The sequence below is a fragment of the Hyalella azteca genome, unplaced genomic scaffold (assembly GCF_000764305.2).
Source record: "Hyalella azteca isolate HAZT.00-mixed unplaced genomic scaffold, Hazt_2.0.2 contig6663, whole genome shotgun sequence".
NCBI classification, from domain to species: domain Eukaryota; kingdom Metazoa; phylum Arthropoda; class Malacostraca; order Amphipoda; family Hyalellidae; genus Hyalella; species Hyalella azteca.
Window position 1 is genome coordinate 71,803 of NW_025936817.1, and position 25,902 is coordinate 97,704.

The 25,902-nt window shown below is 35.7% G+C and overlaps 2 protein-coding genes across 4 annotated transcripts; one reads left to right on the forward strand and one right to left on the reverse strand.

Moving 5' to 3' along the window:
* The first annotated feature begins 463 nt into the window (after positions 1 to 463).
* Positions 464 to 2,844, forward strand: LOC108674402. The gene is made up of 2 exons (XM_018162343.2): positions 464 to 935; positions 2,259 to 2,844. The coding sequence occupies exons 1-2, from the start codon at positions 513 to 515 to the stop codon at positions 2,724 to 2,726; spliced, it is 891 nt and encodes a 296-aa protein (XP_018017832.1). The 5' UTR covers positions 464 to 512; the 3' UTR covers positions 2,727 to 2,844.
* Positions 2,799 to 21,289, reverse strand: LOC108674401. Of its 3 annotated transcripts, XM_047880955.1 has the most exons (14): positions 20,712 to 21,289; positions 20,149 to 20,268; positions 18,030 to 18,273; positions 16,545 to 16,777; positions 11,526 to 11,724; positions 11,050 to 11,204; positions 10,011 to 10,105; positions 9,008 to 9,603; positions 7,747 to 7,850; positions 7,256 to 7,364; positions 6,797 to 6,858; positions 6,704 to 6,745; positions 5,405 to 5,474; positions 2,799 to 4,800 (listed from the first exon to the last, which is right to left on the reverse strand). In XM_047880955.1, exons 1-14 carry the CDS (start codon positions 21,243 to 21,245, stop codon positions 4,316 to 4,318), a joined length of 3,048 nt encoding a protein of 1,015 aa, XP_047736911.1. In that variant the 5' UTR covers positions 21,246 to 21,289; the 3' UTR covers positions 2,799 to 4,315. The 3 variants fall into 3 exon arrangements, with proteins under 3 accessions (XP_047736911.1, XP_018017831.1, XP_018017830.1); XM_018162342.2 differs by having other exon boundaries at positions 5,405 to 5,471; positions 6,704 to 6,858; XM_018162341.2 differs by having other exon boundaries at positions 6,704 to 6,858.
* Between the last annotated feature and the right edge of the window lie 4,613 nt (positions 21,290 to 25,902).

The following is a 25,902-nucleotide window of genomic DNA, read 5'->3' on the forward strand; positions in this document are numbered from 1 at the left end:
CGTTCCTCTGCTGCTATAGCTTTCCGAAGTACAGTGTCTCGTTTTGCTATGAAGGGTTTGACTTTGTCCAAAAGGACATTGAAGTTTTCTGCAGACATCCTTAAATAGTTTCGATAGTCGTTTCGACTATCGTCGCGAATGAAATTTAGCAAATTTATATGGCTGAATCTTTGTCGATTGACAAGCCATCCTTTCGACCATATAGATCGTTTTCTCCGTTGCTTTCTCACTCCTCCGAGCTCACTCAAAATGATGGCAGCAGCAGCAACTTACCTCCGATGACTCATCTTCACGACTTGGCGCTGCGAGCAAAGTGCGTAGGTGTATGGAGAAATCTCGCCAGATCAGATCCGAGAGTCGGAATCAGCTAGCCGGACTCGCGAGTCAGATACGCTAGTGTATGGGGCGCTGACCGAGCCGGGCCTGCCACAGCTCGCTGTGCTGCTCGGCTCGGACCAGACTCGTCTGTTTAGTTGGTTCGCGGACGGCAAGCTGATCGGGTGTGTACAGTTATGGCTGACTCGAAGTCATTTATGAGCCCCGATTTCCTGACAAAATTTATATACGAGTATCGGGATTTGCCGTGTTTGTGGAAGGTTCGTAGTGGGGAATATTCCAACAAATTACAGCGGCGTGGAGCTTGGGAGCATCTTGTTCGAATAACAAGAGAAAAAATACCGAATGCTGACCTGAACTTTGTAAAAAAGAAGGTGGATAGCATTCGAGCGTCATTCAGAAAGGAACTGAGGAAAATTCGCGACAACACGAGGAGTGGTGCGTCTGCAGATGGTATGTACACTCCAACTCTATGGTACTTCGAACTCCTTAAATTCACCGCAGAGCATGAGCAGCCTGCACACACAAAGAGCATTTTAGACGAGAACAAAGAGATTGCTCTCGACAAAACTTTTGAAGAAAAATTCTGTATGGTTGAGGTAAGTTTGTAACGACGAAAAATTTCTAAAATCCTAATAATACATAGATAATATGTCTATATATCTATATTGGTATGTCACTTGGAAACCGATTGTTTGTTAGTACCGTACATATGCAAGAGCGTATCCATGATATTTAACGACTATCGTATCGTTATTTTACCTGGCTGGACCGAATATTGTATCACTAGTGGGAAAATAGTTAGGGCCTTGCACGAGAAAGGGATTGGACCAAATACTACATTCAAATTTAATTGTTACATTCAAATTTAATTTGATAGACGCCATAAATTGTATTCATTTTTTTACTGAGTCAAACGCGAGTCTTCGATGTAATGGAAGTTGGAAAGAGTCTTCAATTATTAAGTACAGATTAATTTTATGTTTCTTAACGTGACATGAGATTCCAAAATTTCAGGGAAGCTACAATTTATTTATATACGGACATAAGTTTTCAACTGGTTAGTTTTTGTTAACAAAATACGACATAAATCATGAGTGCAATTAATGGAAATTTATTTAGTAATTATTTTTTTTAGAGAGCACCTTTTCTTATCCGTTGGAATATTCCACATGAACTCGAAGTTTCTGAAACGATCGGTTGCTAACTAGTAGCTACGAGCTTCGAAGCCAATGAAACACTCCTGTGTGCGTTCACCTGCTTTCATGAAATGTCCCCCGCAATCATCTGCTGCCACACTGGCGCCGTCTATTTCTTCCTTCCCAGCACTGGAGTGAAGGCGTCTCATTCGCTCTCTTGTTTAAAAGCGGAATTCTGGTAGAACGCAAGCCAGTACAATAACGTCTGCTTTTAAAGGAAGGAGATTGATGGTTGTATGATGAACGCAAAAATTTTGATGCTAACACAGCAGAAGCGATTTTCCACACCTTATTGTGCAAGAAAAAGGGAGCAGATTACATTGAAAAAAAGCATAAGGGTTCAAGTCACCACGTTTCATTTTCTGTCAACTTTAGGTTCACCTATCACCCTCATCCCCCTTATCCAACATTCGTCCATTAAAAGCCGACATCTACCGTTGTGAAATTTTCAAGGACTGGCAGCTGTGTTACTGAAAATTAAAAATAAAAAACTAGTACTAGCAAGCGAATTGCTAGTACTAGTTTTTATATTTTTAATTCTATAGGTTAGGCACTTCTTATGCTGGTTTCACAACGGCAATTTCCTATAAACAGGTTACTCACGAATTGGAAAAGTGCCACAATTATTAAAGTTATAGTGCAATTTTTGTCATTCATCAGAAAATGATGAAAACTGAAACCTAGCCCAATTGAATTAATATTGTATAATTTAAATGATTTCAGATGCAGGCCGAACCAAACGAAGATGTAAACAACGTCCAAAACGAATTGACGTTGAACACAGAATCTCACTCTTCATCCCTAAAAAGAAGGAAAATTTCGAAAAAACGAGCAAGAATAGAAGCTGAAGAAGGACTGCGCCAACGGAAAGAAATTCTAGGAAAGGCTTCCGCTGTACTGAACAAACCGGAGGATGAATACGATGACTTGGGCAAAACGTATGCAGCGAAATTGCGCCGCATGCCTGCTGCTCAAAGAGACATTGCTGACAAGTTGATTGTCGACGTACTTTACAAAGGGCTGCAGAACACTTTAACAACTTCCTATTTCATATCTGAATTTGGTTTTCCAATGGGCTCCTGCCAAGGGAGAGATGTCACGTCTCTCCATACTACTAAATCAAACTGTTCAACCCCAGTCACATCCTCGTCTCCTAAAGAGTACAAATTCCAACCTGACGAGTACGTATAATTTACACCCATGGCTGCTCTTGGTACATATTTTCTTTTACAATGAACCGAACGTGTTAAATAAAATGACCTGTTCAGAATTGGAACGAAAATTTAATAAAATTTAGAATTATTTGTCATTACAGTGCATTTTTCTTACCTTCAATTATTCACCACCATGTTCAAACTCAAACAGCAGACGCGGTGTGAAGAAATATATATATATGCTCCTGGAACAAGTGACTTGACAAGTCAACCATAACTAAAGTGAACTGTAACCGTCTCCTTACAAACTTGAAAATGGCTAAGGCAGTAGACAATACTTTCCGAAATTAACTGGAACAAATAAAATCCAATCCCAACAACGTAACCGTAAAAATAATGCTGGTTTGAATTCATCTAGAACGATTTGACACATTTTAAAAGTTAAAATCGTCATTTAATTGTATAAAAATTTTGAGAGAGTAAATTGAAAAGCAATTATATAAGATTATATTAATGCATTAAGATGAATCTTCCAAAGTTTTAACCTGATCGTGATTGGGCGATCAGTACCACGAATTTCTAGGTCAGAAGACTATGGCTAATTTCCTGTAAGTGCTAAAATAAATTGATAATCAGTGATTGATTTGTGACTCTGTAACAAATACGGAGGCTCTACGTAAATACGTAATCAATATAAATAATTTCGAGCACGGATATGATTATATCAATTTAGTCAAGATAATTTCAAGATAGTTCTGAGCTACTAATTGAATAAAAAAAAAGTACCCATCTCATTACAGGTTTCTATAGTTGAACGAAAACCGTTATAAAATTAAGAAAGTATACCATTGTCACAGCCAGGCTACTCAATGAGCTACAGTATGACGAGGCTCTAGAACACTTGTCAGGAAAAACCAGTCAGAACAAAGAGCGGTGTAGGATTTCAATTTGCAGACGGCCCTGGTGTGTATAGAGCTGTAGGTAAAGTCTTCGTTATTGCCATAGCACCCACGAAAGACAGGATTTTATTGAAGGAGGTAAATTATGCGTCATTTTTTTAAATTTGGGGAAAAGAAGGGCCGTGAAATAGCCTGTAGCGTGCGTGGTAATTTTGCAGTGATTCTCTCTAGTAGAATGCTTTCAGTTTAACCAACATACAATCATAGAAAGTTATAGAGAAAAATCCTAATAATAGTAATAATACAAACTAATTTTAGTCAATCTTATTGATCTTATTAACTCAACTAATCGGGCAGCAATGGATACAAGTTAAGCTTAAGTTTGTCTATAATTTCATAATAAAAACTGTTGTCACGAGGTCACCTTGCAGGCGGCTAAGCACAAACATAGTTTTAAATGATTTTCCATGATTGACAACACATGATGAGATACAAATATTCCGAAAGGATATCAATACCTGAAAATATGGTTTTTTTTTTTCCTTTTTCACCGGCTTGAATACCTTCTCATAGTGAAACAAATAGACTCATGACTTGAAAATTTCCTTCTAAATTAATACTATAGAAAACTTAACTACATTAGTTTAGGCTATTTCTCCTGAATCTATGTTTTAAGCATCTGCGTCTCCTGAGCTTCACTCCGGCACAACGACATTCCAGCATCAATCTATGGCAATGACTTCTTAGCATCAGTTTTCAGAGTCCAATCTGTCTCCAATGTTGACTTTGGAGAACCTGTCTCCGATGTTGACTTTTCAGCATCCGTCAGCGATATTGACTTGGCAACATCTGTCTCCAATGTTGATTTTGCAGCATCTGTCTTCAATGTTGACTTCGCCGCATCTGCATTGGATGTTGACTTCACAGCGTCTGTGTCTAATGTTGACTTTACAGCGTCTGTGCCTGATGTTGACTTCACAGCATCTGTGCCTGATGTTGACTTCACAGCGTCTGTGCCTGATGTTGACTTCACAGCGTCTGTGCCTGATGTTGACTTCACAGCGTCTGTGCCTGATGTTGACTTCACAGCGTCTGAACCTGATGTTGATTTCACAGCGTCTGTGCCTGATGTTGACTTCACAGCGTCTGCACCTGATGTTGACTTCACAGCGTCTGTGTCTGATGATGACTCGTCAGCATCAGAATCTGTAGCTGTAGTGTGAACAAGAGTAGCAAAGGTTACAACTGTAGTGTGAACATGAGTAGCAAAGGTTAAAACTGTAGTGTGAACAAAAGTAGCAAAGGTTACAAATGTAGTGTGAACAAAAGTAAACAAATAAAGTTTCTGAAATTACTTACCAACTTGCCAAGGGTTTTTAGCCTTCAGAGAAGTTTAGTGAAAAATTGTCAAGTTTCCCAATTCCAGTTTGAGTAGCATCAAATTAGAAATTGTTACGATCATAAATGAACCACATCTGCTTTAAAATTTTTGTGGTCACTTAAACTCTAGGCCTCCTGCCATTTACCCATGTATTAAAGAAGACTTGATGTTGTTCCATAAGAAAGCCTTACTAAAAAATTTCGAGAATTTTAATTTTATTTTTTTTAACTTTTTCAATGTCACATTCGAAAAATTGTTTGGCCTTTTCTTAAAACTGAGAGACCCCAGTAGCCATAAACACCCCAAAAAAAACACCATACAAGTCCAGAGAACTGCAAGAGATACAGTTAACCACAAAATTAGATCAACTTTAAATAATAGCAGATGTGATATGCCCCAGAGGGGGAAAACTTCCTCCTACATTTCCTAACTCACCAGGGTCAATAGAAAAAAGCGATGATCCATCATCTTCAGAAATTGAAGATTCTTTCAGCAAACCAGACTGCTGAAAAGAAGAAATTCACAATAATTTTCAGTAACAGAATTATGTTAAGTAGCTCTAAAATATAAATAAAAAGATGTGATTATGACAACTTGACATTATGCAATGTAAAATATCTTATTTGGTACTGCGTATGTCAGACTGTCCTTTATTGCGTATTTCAGAAAGTACTTGCCAAATGTCGGTCAAGTAGAACCTCAAATATCAACAGGATTAATTTCCAATAACGGCAAATTTAACCCGCAGCTATCAGGCAATCAATAAAAAGCAGAGAACATCTTGAACCGAATTAAGCGTTACACTACTAAGAAGGGCCAAATTCTAGGATTAGTGTTTCATACATTCATGATTTATTCAGACTTCCACTTTAGTAACTTGATCAATTACAAAATATCAGCTAAATATAACACTAAAATCTATTATCAGACTTTTACATCCAGTTACATCTGATATTGATGCACTGCTCATAAATTACGCCTACCGACTTCCAAAATGCTGCTAAGCAAGCAAGATAAACAAATAAGATCCGGCAGAGCTGAAAAAATGAGCAAAAACTTTGGGATAAAGCCAAGTGAAATTTTTCATAGAGTCCTAATCCATTAATTTCTCTTTGGTGTGAAGTTCATTCTTTAACTTCAGTTTCCTCTATTAAAATGATTGCAGTGTAAACAAATTATCAAAGAATTGAATTCATTATTATGGTATGATTACTTGTAAAATGGATTGGGGTTTGGGAATTTATCCTACAAGCAAGGCTAATAGACAACAGAAGTGAAAGACGGGCTGGGAAGGAGATTATGATAAATTGTAGTTCAATCAAATGTCTACCTTAACAGGTGCTAAAAATTTGGGTTATTAATGGAATAATTATTTTTAAAACAATTTTTAGAAAAAAAATTATACAAACGAAAGTTACCTTTTGAAGATCTATCAAATAGTTGTTGGAATGAACATCAAAGTTTACATCTTTTCCAAACAATCACATGATCAAAATAATAACATAATTTAATACGTATATTTTTCAGAACGCTGGCACTACTTATTCATCAATAGTTTGAGATTAAGATACAAAAACTGGGTTGTTCTATCGAACGATATATTCTATATACAAAAACTGGGTTGTTCTATCGTACGATATATTATATATACAAAAACTGGGTTGTTCTATCGTACGATATATTATATATACAAAAACTGGGTTGTTCTATCGTACGATATATTCCCTCTCCTACCTTGAGAGGTAAGATCACCGGCACAGGCACGGGCACAGGCACCGGTACGAGCACAGGAATAGGCAAGCTGTACATCGCCACCGGTGCAGGCACATACACGGGTATAGGCACCGGCACAAATATTCTTTCTACGCGACTTGAGGATTTGTTTGTATCTGCACATAAAAACATAGCCCCGCTCAAAAACTTTTTTCAAGGAAATATAAAAATTAGACATTAATTTGACCAACGAATGGCGAATCTAACAACATGTTACCACTTAAATATATTACCTCACCATTAAAATATTTCACCATGTAGATTTTTAGGATTTTTGGCGATAACTTTTTCTATATTAAGTTTTCTATATTTAAACATTAACATAAATCTATATAATTTAGGCAAAAACTGCTCATGATCTAACTCCTAGAAGCACCCTGATGACAAAATTTTAATCGGATTCGAAAATATCTATCAAGACTCAACATGAGATAAATTATTCAAGATGCCCAGTAATTTCCATCATGCAAGTGAATTAAAAAAAAATCATACCCAATACATAATCAAAAGTACCTGGATTGGGGGTGGTACTGAAGTCGGAGGAAGCCACCACTGGTACACACATGGTGCTTTTATTGATCATCACTTTAGGTGCCATACTAGCCAAGATTCGCTCCAGGAACTGTTGGAAAGAATGTTATGTTACTCGCGACGAATTACAAGAAACAAATACAAACATTATATATATCGATCGTAGCATCGAGTTTAAACCAAACTACATTACCATGAAAACGTTTGGCCTGTGTTTGAGAAACGTGGTTCGGCCTTATCTAAGCAGGTACTGTTGTTCAACAGGCAAATTATCAATTGCAGCCAAAGACACACGAGGTCATTACAAAAATCTGAACAGAAAAGTGGATGATTTTCTATATAATGGTGAAGTTTTGACCAGATAAGCACAGATTGTTTGACGAACAATACCCGAAGCTGTAGATTTCAAGATTTTTGCATAAAAACATATTTATCTTTGTTCACCTGCTCTTGCGGAGTAGCTTCGAACTTACTGGTTCAGTGAAATTTTTATTAGCAGATTCTGCCCCTTTGGTGCGCGGCGAAGCTCCTCTGAAGGAACGCAACATGCTCACTGATGTATCATTAGACGGAGATTCTGTTGGCAAGAATGGGAAGAACATGACTGGTTCAAGCCAAACTTGTAGAATATATATCGATTAAATTGAGTTAATTAGATTAATATTAAATGGTCGAAAATTAAAAAGCTTATTACAAAAGTATTGAACAAAATTTGAAATAACACTTTGAATTGCCAAACTAAGTGTTGAATTGCCATACACATCTCGAGCTCAAAAATAACGCTTAAATTGTTATTAATGCATTGAGTGAACTGTGGTCTCAGCATTAAAAATAAAAACTCCATGGAGCCAAGTGATATTTAACTCTTAAGCCTCTTTCACACAGGGCGGCAAATACCGCCAGCGTCCTACGGTATTTACCACCAAACCTTGACGGACACACGACGTATTTTTACGCGGCGTAGAATTTGATGCCTGATGCCCGCGTGTGTGCTGCTCATAGGGGAAGCAGGAGATTTGCCGCGACAGTTTAGCTTTCAATGTCATTCAATGTAATCTTTCACACGAGGCGGTTTTTAACGCTGGAATCTATCATTCTTGCAGTACTGTTTATGCATCATCAGTTCATCTCTATGTTTATGTAACAATATTTATATTTATGTAACAATATATCTTTATGGAAATATATCTCTATGTGAAAATAATGTCAATATATCTCTATCACTTTATGGAAATATATTTTTATCAATGTATATCTTTATATTAATGTAACGATATTTATGTAGCAATAATTATGTAACAATATTAATGTAACAATATTCATGTAACAATATTAATGTAACAATATTTATGTAACAATAATAATGTAACAATATTTATGTAACAATATTAATGTAACAATATTTATGCAACAATAATAATGTAGCAATATTTATGTACCGACATTTATGTAACAATATCAGTTTGGCAGTGCTGTTTCTTATGCACCTAAAATACGGCCTGTCTGTACCACACAAGGATGTTAAACTGTCGCGGCAAATCTCCTGCTTCCTCTATGAGCAGCACACACGCGGGCGTCAGGAGTCAAATTCTATGCCGCGTTAAAATACGTCGTGTGTCAACAGCAGTGCACATTTTGTATGTCCGCCGAGGTTTGGTGGTAAATACCGTAGGACGCTGGCGGTATTTGCCGCCCTGTGTGAAGGGGCCTAACACTTCAAAGATGGCTGCTCACCTTTGTTTGTGCGTTTTGGGCGTGAATTCACGAAAGGTTTTCGCGCGGGCGCTTCAGGCGTGGGTACAGCTGGGGGTGCCGCTGGGGGCGCTGAGGTGGGAAGCTGAGCCGCGGCGCGAGTTTCATGTCTTGCTGGAAGCGAACTTGCAACAGAGGCTATCGGGACGGACGCTGGAGTAGAATTCGTATTCTTTGTATTTGAAACTAGAAAACCAAACGTAACTTTGTAGCGAGAGGCACAGTTATAGGAGCAAAAATTGCGAAGAGTATTGTCTGACATGACCATATGGAACTGTGCAGGAGAGACGTTTTGACACATGTTACATTGAGTGAGTTGTGACACTGGTGGTGTGGTGGTAGGCAGAGGAGCTTTAGTTGCTGGTGCTAGTTTTTTAGTTGCTGGCGCTAGTGGTGGTCGTACGTCGGAGGTACTGAAGGCAGCTGGTGCAGCCAAAGTCACGGACCCATTGACGGGAACACCGGCATTGCCAGGATCAGAACTCGGAGGTGAACAAGGGGCCGAGCTGCCAAGTGCTGGCGGCGTGACAGGGCCTTCGCCGGTGGCTACATCCACAGCCAGATCCTCGTCACTGGTCCTGACGAAGTTATGTTTTGAAATCAAAGATTCCAAGTATATCGGACATAAGAAAATATCAATGAGAAAATTCACAAGTACTATAGATTTATTAAATCGCGAATATTTTTATCTACAACAGAGAATACTTCAAACCTTGATCATTTCTCATTACATAGAAAATTTTTTCAGAATGTAGAGCTTGTTTTGGAACCTTTAAACGGTTTTGGTCAACTTAATTAAAGAATGAAAAATTTTATGTGCAGCCGCCTTGAAGGCAATAAATTCACGAAGAATCCCTCAGACCAGATCGAGACCATCATGGTGTTAGGTCAAGTTAATCATAAGACGAGAACAGAAGCGATATGACTGAATTGCATCCAGTTCTACAAAGTATTAAATTCTTGGAATAAATTGAAACTAACTCACTTTTGATGATGAAGGTTAAGACACCAAACTGAGCAGTAGAAGCTTCCTGCAGAATCTTCATGAAACTGAATCATGTCAAAGTTGTACTTCTTCACCTGCCATTGAAACAAAATCATTAGATAATATAAACAGCTTTCCTTTCCCCATGTCAGTCAGCTTGGGCATTCCTTATTCCTTTTGTTCCTTACTGGCATTATATCAGGGAAGTAATCCTTATAAAATAAAATTTGGATAGAATAATTATGGATAGCAATAATTCATTTGAGACTATGGCATTTAATGCTTTAATTCTTATTATCCAAGACACTGCTGATGTTAGTTCCCTATTAGAAAAGCACATAGCCACTCTTCGAAATTTCAGCCTTCAACTTGATAATTTTCTTTTTAGTGAGTGCCAACCAAACGTGACATTTTCTGTTCATTTCTCTAATTTTTTTTCAAGCTTGATAAATTCTGTTAGCCGAGCTCAAGTTGACCCAAGTTTCAAATTTTTTGTTACTTGAAACACAATATAACCTTGGAATTCCTCGAAATAAATTGCAAAAGAGTTCTAGAATAAAACATAATTTTTTGCAGCTAATGAAATTTTAGAAATTTAGTTTAAGAGAATGTTTTGCAAGATCTTTACAAGGATAATGTCAAATGATTAAGCAAAAATATTGCACACAAAACTACGAATTAATAGTTGAGAGAATTATGACTATTTTTTGTCTTGAACTAAAGATTTTTCTTGCGAAATGTGATAGAAATATGAGGGTTTGGAAGTTGGTAGTTATTTTTATGAGCTCAAGCTGAGTGCACCTACACCATAACTGTGGCTATTCTCGTTTTCTGTTGCCAGAAATGCAGTTTTAATAAAATAATAATACTACTGTGAGGCAAAGCTTAGGTTTATTCAAGTGAAGTTCAAATATAATCTACAGCAGTGCAATAGAATCGTGTTGCACTTAGGGAGGTACTTATAGTTCATTGCAATACCTACAGAATGTACTTACCAATATAACTGTTAAGTCTACACAGTACAAGATCCATTACTAACCTTACAGAAGCAGCAGGTAACAATGCGACGTGTGGAGAGTATGAAGACATTAGTGCAGGAGGTGGAGCAAAACACTCGCAGCTGGCCATTGTTGTGGTACAGGAAGTGAGTCACAGACTCCACACACAGCAGCCGTAAGCAAAGGCAGCAATTCACTGCAGGGACATACCCGATGACATTTAAATATCCAACCAAGACAAAATCACGGATTTACCAATACCAATGATCATTTATTACATGTCAGGAGTCATTAGTAAAATTGCTTTTGATCTTGACCTCTCAACCAAAGACTTTTATGAAAAAATCGATTTTACAATGGAGTATACAATACATGGATGTATACAGTGGATAATCACTGCAAAATATCTAGGTGAGAGTTAGAATTTCTCTAATTTATCCAAAAGTATCAAGGTAAAGTAAAGTCCCAGCATAACCTTAACCTACCAAATGAACTAAAGAAACAAAGCGGAACTTACCAGCTTTAAGGCTGTTAGCAAACTTGTAGACATTAAGGCAGGGCTGGGAGCAAAGGTAGCTAGTGTCACCATCCTTTAGAAATTCGAAGCGGGGCACTTGTATGCCAGTACATACAGTGCATGCCTTTTGCTCACTATAGAACTGCTGGTTGATGTCCTTACGAAGTGCACGTTTCATGCATTTTGTACTGCAATACTTCTGCAGAAAGAAAAAAGTTAACTGGTAGCATTGACATGAGGCGACAGTGAATTAATGGGGAACTATTCAAGGAGCCCAACACATTATTTTAATGTAGCTGAACCATGTTTCAGTCCAGTGTCAAGAGAGATTATCTACCACTTCAAGGGTAAGACAACACCAGGCTTCATCACTGAAATTTAACTGCTTAACTAAATTTCTGCTTCCAGCACAAACCTGAAAGTTTCTCAAATTAAAATTACCTCAGAACAGGTATGAGTGAACCAGAAAAAATTTCAAAAAGAAGGGAAAGATACAAAATAGAAGTTTTCTTAGAATATAGCAAAGTAAATTAAAAGCAATAGAATTACTGCATTTGGTAACGTTTGTGAGTTTGAAGTCTGGAATGGTAATTACACAAGGACTATTCAATCATGTTGCTGGTTTTATTACAACTGCCCGGATTTGCTTTTCTTCAGTAGTGGAGGAAATTTCCTCCCTTAGGGAGGAAATTATACTACTGAACATTATACATTATAAAATAGAGGAAGTAAATGTCAAATTTTAAACTTGTATTAAAATTTCAAGTGAGTAATAACTAATATTTGTGTTCTTGGCAAGCAATATGGATGACTCACACATTAAGCATAAGTTTAAAGAGGTTTTTTAGAAATTAATATCACGATGATTTATTAAAAAATCATTTATGATATCCAGGATTCTCAAATCTCTGGGATAATCACAGGTAAAAATGATAAAAGTTTCATCATTTATACATTATTCATAACATTTAAAATTTTTGGCCTTTCTGCAGCTGTGAGAAACCATAAACAAATACTCTCATAGATTACATTTAGGATTTGTCAAAGTTTGCAAACAGGACGAAAGCAGAAGAATTTTACAAAATGTGTTGCCTACAACTATTGTCTATAAATAGCAGTAGGCCATTTCCAACACACAATTTTAAATTTCAAAAAATATATATCAATTGTAGAAGATAAATAACCTCCAATACTAATTTTGTTGCAGGCCTCTTGAGTTCAAATTGTTTAAAATAATTTTGCTTCTGGCACTTCTGTTAAATGCTTAAAATTTTTTATTTGATAAGTGCCAAAAATTGAAATTTTTGTAATGATGAACAATAAGATGTCATGTATTACAGAAATAACTAAAAAAATTAAATCAATCACAAATTGACTTGTAAGACATGACATAGTTATAAGTTTGTAAATCAATGGTCCTCAGCTATTGCCTAAACTGCCATCACATTACAATGTTGGTGCTATAAGTCAAGTTGATAGCTACACTTGTGCCTGAAATTTTTCATACCCTAACGTCATTTCGACAAATTACGAGAAAGATACCAAAAAATAATCATGTAAAACTTCAAAAAGAGATGTAAACCATTTATGAACCATATAACATGTATTTAAAATCCAAAAACCATTATTTTTTCAGTTTCATAAAGAGATACAAAGGAAACATAAAACTGACTCATGACCAAATTTATTCATACCCTGAATCAATAGTTAATATCATGGCCTTTTTACTCATGATAAATTGTTGTAAATGCTTAGTGTAATAGTCAACACTCAACAAGGTTCCTGCATGTATCGATGCAAAGTTTTGTCCATTCTTCCTAGGCATACTGTTCCAATTATTTCAAATTTTTATGTTGTTTCTTTTTTTTCACCTGTGTTTTTAGTATGTGCCACAAATTCTCAATTGTATTGAGATCAAGGCTTGGACTAGGCCATTCCATGATATTGATGTGAGAATACTCGAACCACTTCTTAATTATTATCGACATGTTCTTTGGATCATTATCATGCTGAAGATGTTAATCAGGACCCAGAGAAAGTTTTTCTGCATACTGTTTGATGTTAATTTTGATAATATCAAGATATTATTATTTTTCATGATCTTGTTTACTTTAATCAGACTTCCTGGTCATTAGCAGAAAAATAACCCCAAAACATAAGATTGCCATCCCGATGTTTAACTGTAGGGATTGTGTTCTTTGAATTATGCGACTCATCGTTTTTTTCTCCAAACGTAAGCATCATCCATATGCCCAAATAATTCTATATTAGTCTCATCTGTCAACAAAATATTGGTGAAAAATGAAGCTAGGGAATCAACATGAGTTTTATCAAACTTCATACGTGCTTTCACATGCTTTTATGTTAGCTAAGGGGTTTTCCTGGGTCGACAACCCTTCAGTCTGTTACGACACATTGTTCTTTGAGGTGTTTGTCTTGATACCTTCATACCAGATACATCCAAATTTGACAGAATTTCCTTGCTATTGATCCTAGGTTTGTGCGTATTATGTTTCTAGAACATCTAGGGACATTTTCCCCTTCCTTCATCGACCAACCAGGTTATCCACCGTATTAAATTATTTTATTTTTTTTTATTTAAGTTCTGTATTGTATAAGTAGTAACATCAAACTTCTTAGATATTCCTTTATATCCCAGTCCATCTTTTCAGGAATTAACAATTTTGTTTCTGAGATCATTACTAAGTTCCTTTTTTCTTCACCATCTTCAAACTTCTAGCATAATTTTAGCTTCTCCCTAAATTGTAGAAAAAATGATTTGTCAGACTTTGCAGAGAAAAATAGTACAAGGATTAATAACACCGAATTTTGAAATACAATTATTGAGTATCTACTACACTACTATTTTTATTAATAATTCTTCCTAAATATTATAATAAATGATCTGGAATAAGAGGGTATGAATAATTATGAACAGTTAGTTACCCACAAAATTAAAAATAATTATTGTTGAAAGTTATTTTCTAAATATTTTCTAGCATTAAATTTGTTGTACATTATAATGACACCCTATCCTAGAAAGAATAAGTAGTAAAAGACCCCTATTGTTCTTTAAGATTGAAATTTATTATATTTCTGAAGGGGTATGAATAATTTTGGGCACAAGTGTATTAGTTATTTTCTGGTCTTCAACAAAACTTTTATTCAAAAACATATTCAAATCTACCTAGATTAGAAATCTTCACAGCAGTTCTCCCAATTCAATGCCAATGCTTCCAAAAACTAAAAATATTTTTGGGAATATTTTGAGGTATCAATTAGATTTTTTTCAACATTTTCCAGCATTTTATGATAACCAATTTTGAATTAATTAATCTTTTTAGCGCATTTTCTCATTTATGGAAAAATGCACTATTGTGCTTGCCATGTCCGTCTGTCCGTGACCTCAAGTTTTCGTCGACGAGAAATTGCGCTCTCTGTCACTCACTGCAGTGAGTAGTACTGAGTTATATATTTTTTTATTTAGATGCACAGTAAAGGTTAACAATATGTGTGTGACTGAACTAATAATGAACAAAGTAATGAACTGAATTAAGAGGAGTGACTGGGTCAAAAAATGGATAAATTCGGATTTTAATATATATATATATATTTTGCTTATTATTTAGCTGCTGAAAAGGCGCATCTAACCGCATGTATGCGCGTGCTCTAGTTTTTGCATAAAGCAATTTAAAAATATATAAAATTAGCATTTTGTCTAAATTAAATCTGTATTTATAGATTATTATCGTTAATTGTAGTGTTTGGACTCGTTTGAAAGCTACAAACAAGACGCATTCAACAAAGTTACTACTACCATAGTAGTAGCGTAATTTTTGTGTGAGGCTGTTTTGACTTTTGAACTTATATAAAATCACCATTCTATAACGATATTTAAAAATTTTCATTATTAAGTATGTATTTATGGTATATATACCACAAAAACCACATTTATAGCATATTATTTACGTTAAACTCGACAAGAAAAAGTCTAACAATGCGTGCTGGTACACTAAGTGCAACTAATTGGCAATGGAAAATCTTCTTGGGCTAAAATATCAAGCAATTTTTTTTCATATTCTTCTTTTTTTCTATAAATTTTACTTATTAGGCTGCCCTTAACAATAAAAATTTCCAAAATGCGCCATCTTAAAAATCTATAACCTCTGATGATTTTTAAGCTACAGCATTGATATACCGTACCATTCAATTTGTTAAGAAAAGATCTAGAGAAAGGTTGTAGTTTTTTTTTGTAATTTTGTTATTGTTTAGATTACATTTTGCAAACAGGGGAGAAGGTGGGCAAAAATAAAAAATATACCTCAGTACTCACTGCAGTGAGTGACAGAGAGCGCATTTTCTCGTTGATGAAAACTTGAGGTCATGGACGGATAGACAGACGGACGGACAGACGGACATGGCAAGCACAATAGTGCATTTTTTCCATAAATGAGAAAATGCGCTAAGAACAGACAAAAAATCCTCTCCTCCCACAAAAATAAGAATTTGGAAAAAGGCTACAATGAATTGCTGGATATGATTTTTAATACTTGAATGATATGTATCCCAAGGTAGCACAGTAATTGAATGAGGAGACTTTGAAAAGATCCCCTTTTTTCTGTTTTCTAGGAATTTAATATTTTCGGCCATTTTTTTTTTCAATTTACACATACAAAAAGTCTAAAATTTGTTTTACATATGTATACCAAGTTACAAAGTGATCCGTCCATAAATAAAAAAGTTTTTATGTGCCCAAGACGCTCCCCTTAATTTCAGTCATACTAATAAGAATTTTTTTGATATAAAAAAAATCATCTTTAACTAAGAAGTTAAGAAACATGAACAATACTTGGAATAAATTCTTGCCTAAACAATGCCCTATAAACAAATGCCAGTCAACTTAGGTAAGTTCAATATCTCTTATTTTGCTTTATTTATGGTACTCTATTGTAAAAAACAGTTCACAAGGATCCTTTTATATATTCAATAAAGAGCATTCAGATATACATAATATCTCACCTTATTTGTAGATATAGAGACCACAGAATCTTGAGAGGAGCTATCTCCCATGCAAAGATTTTTTTGACAATAGCAGCAGACTTGTGTACTTTGTTTGTACCTTTCCAAGCAGGTATTTGAGCAAAACTGGTATATGTCTGATCCAAATCTCACGCAGTATTTGCCCATGTGCAAAAGACGTACGGTAGACCTGCACTGTTGACAATGTTGTCCAACATACCCAATGTGATCCGCTGGAAACAAAAAAAATATGTTAGTTCATCCAATGCAGTTACTGGACTGAAGGCAGTTCTGGGCTAACAAAGAACAGTTCCAATAATTGTGAAGGCTATCTTGATGAGTGCAACGTCGGATGATGAATAACAAATTATCTGACATTGGTGATAAATTACCTCAAGAAACATTGTGTCACCAAGAGAAAAAATCTTAGGATTTAATTAAGAGATAAAACCATCAAGGCCAAAAATGATCATGAAATCAATGATGGAAAAGAATTATTTTCATATTATATCCTAAAAAGTAGTTGACAAGGATTAGCAGATATATTTAACAAAAGTACAGTGAATAGTATTGTGAAATGATTAGAGAATTGACAAAGAATGAAGTAATGTATATTAAGAGGACATAAAACATGATTTAGACCAGAGCAGAACTTGGCAGATATTTTTAGAGCAACAATCAAGTGTGGAAACCATTAAGTAACCAGGGGCTATCAGGAATATCTCAAGATCAGTTCTAGATTGACTATGAATGTGATCATATTTCTTCATTATATCATGAAATGACATTAAATAAAAAAAAATAACGTACAAATGATTGAATGTATTCTGTATCAGTCAGTAGTAGGCAAGTAAAAGGGAAAATGAATGACTAATTAACCTCAGGTGAGACAATAAACACTAAAAGTTATGTGCAATAAACCAGGCCATACATTTAAAGCAGCATAATCAATTAATAATTAAATGACCAAGTACCTATGCATGACCTTCACCAAAATTCAGGTATTAACACCAGATCACATGTATATGCCCTAGAGCAAGTATAAATTAGTGAGTTGGCCAAATCTAAACTGTAGTTACTAGTCACTATGCAAACATCTTCAACTTTTTCCCAACTAAATAATTTCATTGAATTTCTTCAACATGTTAGCAAAAGAAAAATTTCTGATCATGTCTTCAAAGTTAACTTAAAAAAATTAATAAAACTATTTTTATTAAAAGAATTGGAATCAGTCCCAACAGAAAGAAAACATTTTTGGTGAGATATTTAAAATAAATAGCAACAGAAATAAAACATTCTTGGTGAGACAAATAACATTGAGGCCAGTCAAAAAAACTTGGTTTATGAGATAAGTATAATTGATGCCAACAGAGAAATTTTAGTGAGACGAGTACAACAAATCCCTACAAAAAACATTGCTTATTGATGGTAAATCTAGCTGGATTCAACTAAGAGTATATTCAATGGCAAAAGACTAATACTCACCTAAACAAAGTTTGTTACAAAATTCTCGGGTTTCCCAAGAGAAGAGGCCTTTGTTGACATCGTTGATCTCGTGTCCACACATCCCACAGACACGTTCAAAATACTTGCGTGGCTTTTCAACAACAGCAGTGTCTGGGAGCTTTAGGAGCCATTCTTCTTTGCATTTGTCAGAGCAAAGATAAGAACTATCAGCAGGACCTCCACTTTCTCTTGATGACAGCACTCTAAAGTCACATTTCACTCTCTGTAAATTAAAATCATTCATCATGTTTAGAGTAATAAGTAAAATTTTAGTTGCATTATTCCACTTGATTTCATAGGTATCAAAATGTTTTTATGAATTGAAATATTTGACTGAGAGCAATGTGAATTTTAGTTAGTTTGCATTATATAAAATATTTGAAAGGTGTTAGGGCTAACTAAGGAAGGATGAAGTGACCTCAGTGAATAACTTCTTCCATTTCTTCTTGGCATATATCTTTAAGAAACAGAAAAACAGGCTCAACTTGCATAAACATTTGTGCAAGTTGAAAGTATATGTTTTTATTTTCAAAAACATATGTTTAAAACATATATTTTTAAAACAAAAAAAAAAAAACATACGTTTTTATGGGCTCGGACAAGGAGACCATCAAGTAGCAAGTGATGGAAATTACTGGCAAGCCCAAGAAGCTCTTCACACTCATGCCTTCAAAGTAATTTGTAAACTCACATTCGATTCATATCAACAAATTGCTTTAATAAGGTCATACAAATCTATCAAGAATAATTCTACAAACAACAAAAAGAAATTAGATCAATTATGCAGATCAGACAAGGAAAAATTATAAATATTGCAACACAGTAGATTTGTCATCTGATTCCATAGAAATTTGACCCATACAGCTGAAAAACAGTAAACCTAGACAATTAATTTAATATTTTTAATCAAATAATTACATGTATAAAATAAATCCAGGCTGTACTCTTGTTTGAGTCCAAATAGAAATAAAAAAATTTACTCTACCTAATTTTATATGAAATAAACAAGTACCCAATTTTATTTAAAAAACTATGCACCTTGTATTAGATGTCAAATGTATTGCCCCACTTTTGTAGTGATTTTCCTGTCATGACAATCACACAAGTTTTTCATTTGCTCAGGTTTCTTTACCCATAAAATATTTGGCAACCTACTCTCCAGCAACTTTGATCTCATACTGATAAAAAAATATAACTCAGTACTCACTGCAGTGAGTGACAGAGAGCGCATTTTCTTGTTGGCAAAAACGTGAAGTCACAGACAGAGACAGACGGATGGACGGACATGGCGAGCACAATAGTGCAATTTTTCCATAAATAAGAAAAAGCGCTAAAAAGTGGTAGCATTTATCTTGTGTTGCTGAAATTCCATAATTACTCCTTCACCCATGTCATAGCTAATACTTAACACCATTTGAAAATCATTCCATGAAAACAAAAAGCATTATCCAAAATTAGCAAGGTTTGCCCCCCCCAATACAATCAATTCAACACATATCCAATTTTCCACTTGAAGTTCCTTACCTGAGAACTTCATATTTTGAAAGAGTTAACAGATGAGATGACATAATTAATGCATTGATGTTAAATAAACACTTCAACAATGGTGCAAGTATTAATCTCATTGTTATTATTAGATTATTAGCTATTAATAAAAAACACCTAAAACAGAATGACAGTTGTAATGTAACAATTATAAATTCTTCAGTTTACAATACCAGTATATATCCTACCAATAAAGATCATTAAGAAACAATTAATTATTGTTATTACATTCATTGAAAAAATTTATTTAGATCATATTTTCACAGCAGTCAGACTTCTCCTCACAAGTTCCGTTTTGGCTGTTCAGTTTAAGTTTTATTGATCTCCTTTTATCCGAAGGAAAAATTCTCCTCATACTGAAGTTCCTACATACATAAGATCAATGATGATCATTGTTTAAGAATTTTTAAAACCTCTCTGCAAGTCTTACCATACTACTAATTTCAATATAATAAAATGCTTATTGGCAGTCAAATCTCCCACCCAAAAAAAAAAAAATAGAAAAAATATATCTACAAGAAGGATGAATCAATATATGAAACCAAACATGTACCTTAGAGCAATGGCAGCACAAGTGCGGGACAACAACACTGCTTCGGATAATGCTGTGATACGTTTTCACTTCAGAGGCTTTATCTTGGCCAATGAGTGACACAGCAGCACTCTTGGGAACCTGAGTCAAAAAAGAATCAGATGAGTTACATAAACACATAACAAACAATGAAGCCTGAAGAAGAAAAAAACTCAGCCAGTTTTATGTATATATCATCATCTCCTATTATATCAGATTATATATATTTAGCAAGTGGATCATCTACTTCAAATTAATTGTAATTAATTTACATTTAGAGGTAAATACATAGTTAATTTAATTTAACTTTTTAAATAAATGTCTGAGGCTGGTAAGTGGTTTAGACAATAAAATTTCAAAAGAAATTTCATATGAAGATCTAAATAGAATCAATTTAAAACAGAATGTTTATAAGTAATTTTCATATATAAAATGTTTACTTTGCAAAACTCAACATGCACAAATAGTGACAACTTTTTAGATTGACACAAGTTTTATAAGTACACATTATTGAGATATGAACCAAATAAAAGATAAATACTTACTATGCACATGGTAGTAATTGTGGGTGAAACAGATGCAGTCCCATCTTGCAAGTCCTTTGAAATGCCACGCACATTCACCAGTTTTAGAGTAGGACAATCAGAATTAGGAATATTTGACGTTTTCAAAGGGACTGAAGCTGAGCCCTGACCAGCAGTTGAGTGACTAGGATTTGCACTAGATTCAGCAACTGAATCAGGATGCTCATCATCCAATATAGTAGTAACAGATGCAATTTGGATATTGGCAAATACATCCCTGTCATCTTCTGACACAGTGCAGCCAGTAATACTTTCATCCACACTCATAACATTAGTGATTTTAAGATGCATAACACCACTTTCATCAGAGCTGACAAAATCACCATGCTCAACTATGTCCCCAATAGTGACATCAGACATGTTAGATGCAGTTCCACCAGCAGGCTCATGTCCTCCAAAGGGAGCCTCATGACGAAGCTTATCTAGAGGCCTGATTTTAATTTTTGAATTAATGACATCACTTCTAAGGTCCTCATCTACAGACTTTGGATCCATTGCAATTATGCTTCTTCAGTTTATCTTGTTTTCAATCTGAAAAAAAATCAAAATTTTCAAACAAAAAGAAGTTCATAACAACAAATACAAGAATACAGTGTGTATCTGGATAATTAATCAATTCCATAGCAAGACCTAGATATTTCTTCTTAATCTGTTGTTGTATGCTAAAGCCCAATTCTGTTACAAGTAGGAAACTTAGTAGGTCTGTCAGGCAGGCTGGAATTCTAGAGGTGTATTAAATTAACCAGAACACAGAGCATATTGCACACAACCAATTACAGTCTGTAGAGGATGGCATTACAATCCACCAACCAATTACAGTCTATAGAGGATGACATTACAATCCACCAACCAATTACAGTCTGTAGAGGATGACATTACAATCCACCAACCAATTACAGTCTGTAGAGGATGGCATTTCAATCCACCAACCAATTACAGTCTGTAGAGGATGGCATTTCAACCCACCAACCAATCACAGTCTATAGAGGATGACATTACAATCCCACCAACAAAATAAATCAGTCACAGTCTGGACTCTGGAGTACATGACATCACAACCAACCACAGTTTGGAGATAGACATGCATCAGCCCAAAAATGAGAAGCTTTAACACCATCCCAGAATTCCAGCCTGCAGTCAGGGAAGTGAAATTTCCAGTTGGGCTTCTAGTCTAGTACAGAATTTCTCTACTTATTAATAAAGTCTTTCAGCTATATTGGTAATATTACACATTTTATTCATGTTTGAAATTTTGTGGCACATTGTGCACTTTTGTTAACAATTAGATAGGAGTTGATTAATCTCAAGGCTCCAGCATGAATCTCACAGGGTGCATAATGGTATTTAAAAAAAAATTCCATGACTCCATGATCATTGATCATCAATATAATTTTCCAAGACTTGTATATGACAAGTTTAGCATGAATATAAGACTAACTGCATATTCTATCGTCTACTGCAATTGATAAATAGCAAACGTGTAAATGCACAGAGCAGGCAGACACAGAGGAATAAAAATGACACGTATCTGAAAATCAAGCCCATACTGGTGTTAGTATGAAATAGTGTCAAATCACAACATATATTAAGTAATGCACACAAGATTGTACATGATAATGTCAATACAGTTCAAAACACTCTTCAACACCACTACCCTAACAATCAAATGGCAGCTATTTCATCAACTTTTTCTTTAATGTTCAGTTCAAGAGAGTCTAGCTTCGTTTTCAGAGATCGTCTCATGGTGTTGAACTTTGTGATAATTTTCAAATCCCTCTGTCTCTCTATTACTTCTGTATATTTATCTGCTGCTTGCTAAAGCGCCTTGATGCCCTCCTCCATATGCCTTTTTCTTCTTCAGTTCATCTAGCTCATCCAACAGAGCCTTCCTCTTCTGGGTTTTCAGGCCTTATCATTCTGCTCTTTCTCTTTTGCCAAATAAGCATTGTAGGCTGCTTTGGTACTGCCATCTGCAAGCAGCATCTTCTTGGTGATGGTCATCTTGTCCAGGTCACCAACATGTGCAACAGGATCAACTACAACAAGCAGGGTAACCACCGTTTGCTCTTTCATGATGTGCGTCATGATTTCCTTGTTGAACAAAAACCCTCATTCAACTGTGGCTTGGCCATGAGACAGGAGCATGAGCATCTGCACTACATTCCAGTGGCCAGATTATCAAAACTTTGCAACTTTTTGTACTTACAACAAAAAAGTTATGTGGTACTGTAAAATGGGGTTACTTTGACCGGCGGGGTAACTTTGACCACTTTTCGTTTTTTTAACAAAAACCCCCAAAACTCAAAAACGATTTGACATAGAAAAATTTTGTCAATGGCCATCAAAGGCCTAATACTAAGGCTACGTAACACAATAGAAAGATTTAAAAAGTTTGCATAGGTATCTAATAGGTAAAAAATTAATAATGTGACCCATGAAAATGAGCTATTTTTTAAAGCCTGTCAGAGTACCCCTTCCAATTTTTTTATTTTTTGGTAAAATAACTCCAGGTTTTGATGCATTGTAGTAGAACTCTTCTAGTTACATATGCTGTTGCCGTGAGGCTTCTGATCCCTTGTCACTCAACCCTCATGCCTTTTATTGCATAGTAATTTTTGTCACCTATTTATTTTTACATGCATTCACCTTTGTCTTTCTGTTCCATTTGTTTCAGCTGCACTAAGTGGTGACAATATGCTAAAGTAAATTCCATTAAAGTAAATTCCATTATTATAAGTATCAATTCTGCAAGGGAATTCCTCATTTAACTTCAACAAGGAGTATGCTGCCAGAACTGACAGGCTTTCCTGCGTCACTCTGAAGAGTGAGTATTAGTAGGGATGTATGCAATATTCTTTGGTTAATGCGCTTTAAATCTGTCCCAGTAACTATTTAATTGCTAAATATGTCTTTAGCTGAATTACTTATTATTCTCAATTAATTTTACTATGGATTCTCTAAAAACTAACTTAATGCTGCGGTTCCATAGTCACCTCAGTTTTGTTTTCAATTATTGATGTTTATTCTGAATTCATTTAGCATTTAATTGTTTACCATTTAATTGACCTGATGATTTTAAAGTTATGTTCATGAGTGTTATAATTCTTATTTAGTCTATTCTTTTGCTTCCCACAACTCCTAAGAGATTGAGGGAAGTATTGGTTTAAGTTTGGCCTGGTTGGTGGTTTGCGGTGCACTTTTACCTTAAGCTGCATCTGTCCACTTGCTTGGCAACTGTTTTATCTTAACAACCTTCTTACAGTAATAGGCGTGAGTAGGCTGTTTGCTGACAAATGTTTTCATTTTTCCTTTCAGTTATTGTTCAGCAACTCCTTGCCTGCCCATGCTCCGTAACCCATATTTTAACTGAATTCTTCTGAACTAATTTTTACTTCACAAAGTTCACATACCCTGCTCACCTCTTGCTCAGGGTACTCATGCCCTTGCTTTCTTCTTTATTGTTAGCATGAAATATTTTACCTCAGGGCCTTCTGCCCTTGTTTTGTAATAAAAGATTTGTAATGTAAAATCCCGTTTTAAATAATTACTTTAATTAGAGTCATTCTTTCATTCTCCAATTCATACTGGGTTGTTGCCAAAGAAACTCCAAAAGTAGGTGACGAGTTTGCCTCACCCGTGGCGGGAGACAGTACCCCGGCAACATTGGCATCTCCGACGGGATTTTTTTTCTTCTAGAGTACATTCTTTTAGTCACTCTCACACTTTTCTACCAACCTCTTTTTCACATTCTTCATTATGGCTTCCTCTGAGACCTCAAGAGGACCTACTTTAGTGGAGCATGGGCAGGGCAGCACTGCAGCACGGGCTGATCTGCTTGATGGGGCCCGCAATGAGCGCTCAACTTCTGCCAACCCACTGGGGATGTCTGACACTGATGAACCAAATGGCTTGACTACAAAGACTGAGTCAACCCCAGGAGCAGGCACTGAGGCCCTGCAAGCTGAGAGAACTTATGTAGCCAAAATTGTAGCAATTCACTCATTGCTGGCTCAGTTTTCTCATCCACAAGTCAGAGCTGATTTTGTTAATGGGAAGTTTGGGATTGGTGTAAATCCTGGCATTCTCCCGGTACTGGATGAACTGCGCTGGACAATTTTTCCTCGTTGGCTTGGCGGTGGCTTCTCTGCTGCAAAGCATAGGAATGAGAATGCTGCTGACCACCTAAAACTCTTAATTTCTAGTTCTCCTGACATTTTCCTTACCAATTTTGAGAATGCTGATCAGTGTTTGACTTATCATGAGTGGAACTCAGTATTAGACACTATTGCATCTGATCGCTATTGGTCCAGAAACTCTGTTGATAAGAGGTGCATACATGTTCTCCCCAGTGATAGTGAAGTGGAACCCAGTTCTCCAGTCATGAGGTCAAGATTGTGTGAACTGAAGTCTGTGGGGGAATTAGCAGATTGTTTCTCAAGGTTGAATACAGCTAGCAATTTGGGGCCAGCAAGCAACATTACTGGCTTAGAAGTTTCAAAGAAGTTGACAAGGAAGAAAAGAAATAAAATAAAAAGCAACCCGACTGCTGACAGATCGCTGAAGATAGAAGAAGTAGGAATTTCCTCATCCGAAGTGTCATCAGAAGGTGGTGGCAGCTTGGCATCAAGTCCATCTGATGGCTCAGATGATGATGACCCACCTATGCCATGCCCCACTTATCGTCGTCGGAAGTATGCTGACCGTCGTGAAGTAGTGGTTCCACCAAAATTTGACCCAAAGGATAACATCAGCCTAAGAGACTTCTTTACTACTTTTGAAAATTATTTCTCAAAGAAGTTCTCTGGCACAACATATGACCAAACCCAAAAATTGGCTGATTTCCTGGATGGGGATTTGCGTACAGTTTACCGAGTGCGAGGTGGAAGAAAGCTTAAGTATAGTGATGTTGCCGGAAGGCATTATTGCTTTTTCTCCACTCAACCCATCTGTGTCATTAACCAATTTTCTTACTCAATGCATCTTTTTGTTTCATATCGTTTCAGAACAGAGGTAATAATTAAAATTCCATTCAAGCCAAGTTTAAGCAAGTAACTAAAATGCTGCCAAGACAGTTAAATGCATCAAGTTAATTCTGCAATACTGTTGGGTGAGTGAAGCTCTTCCTGATAATGTATATACGTGTACGTCGTCC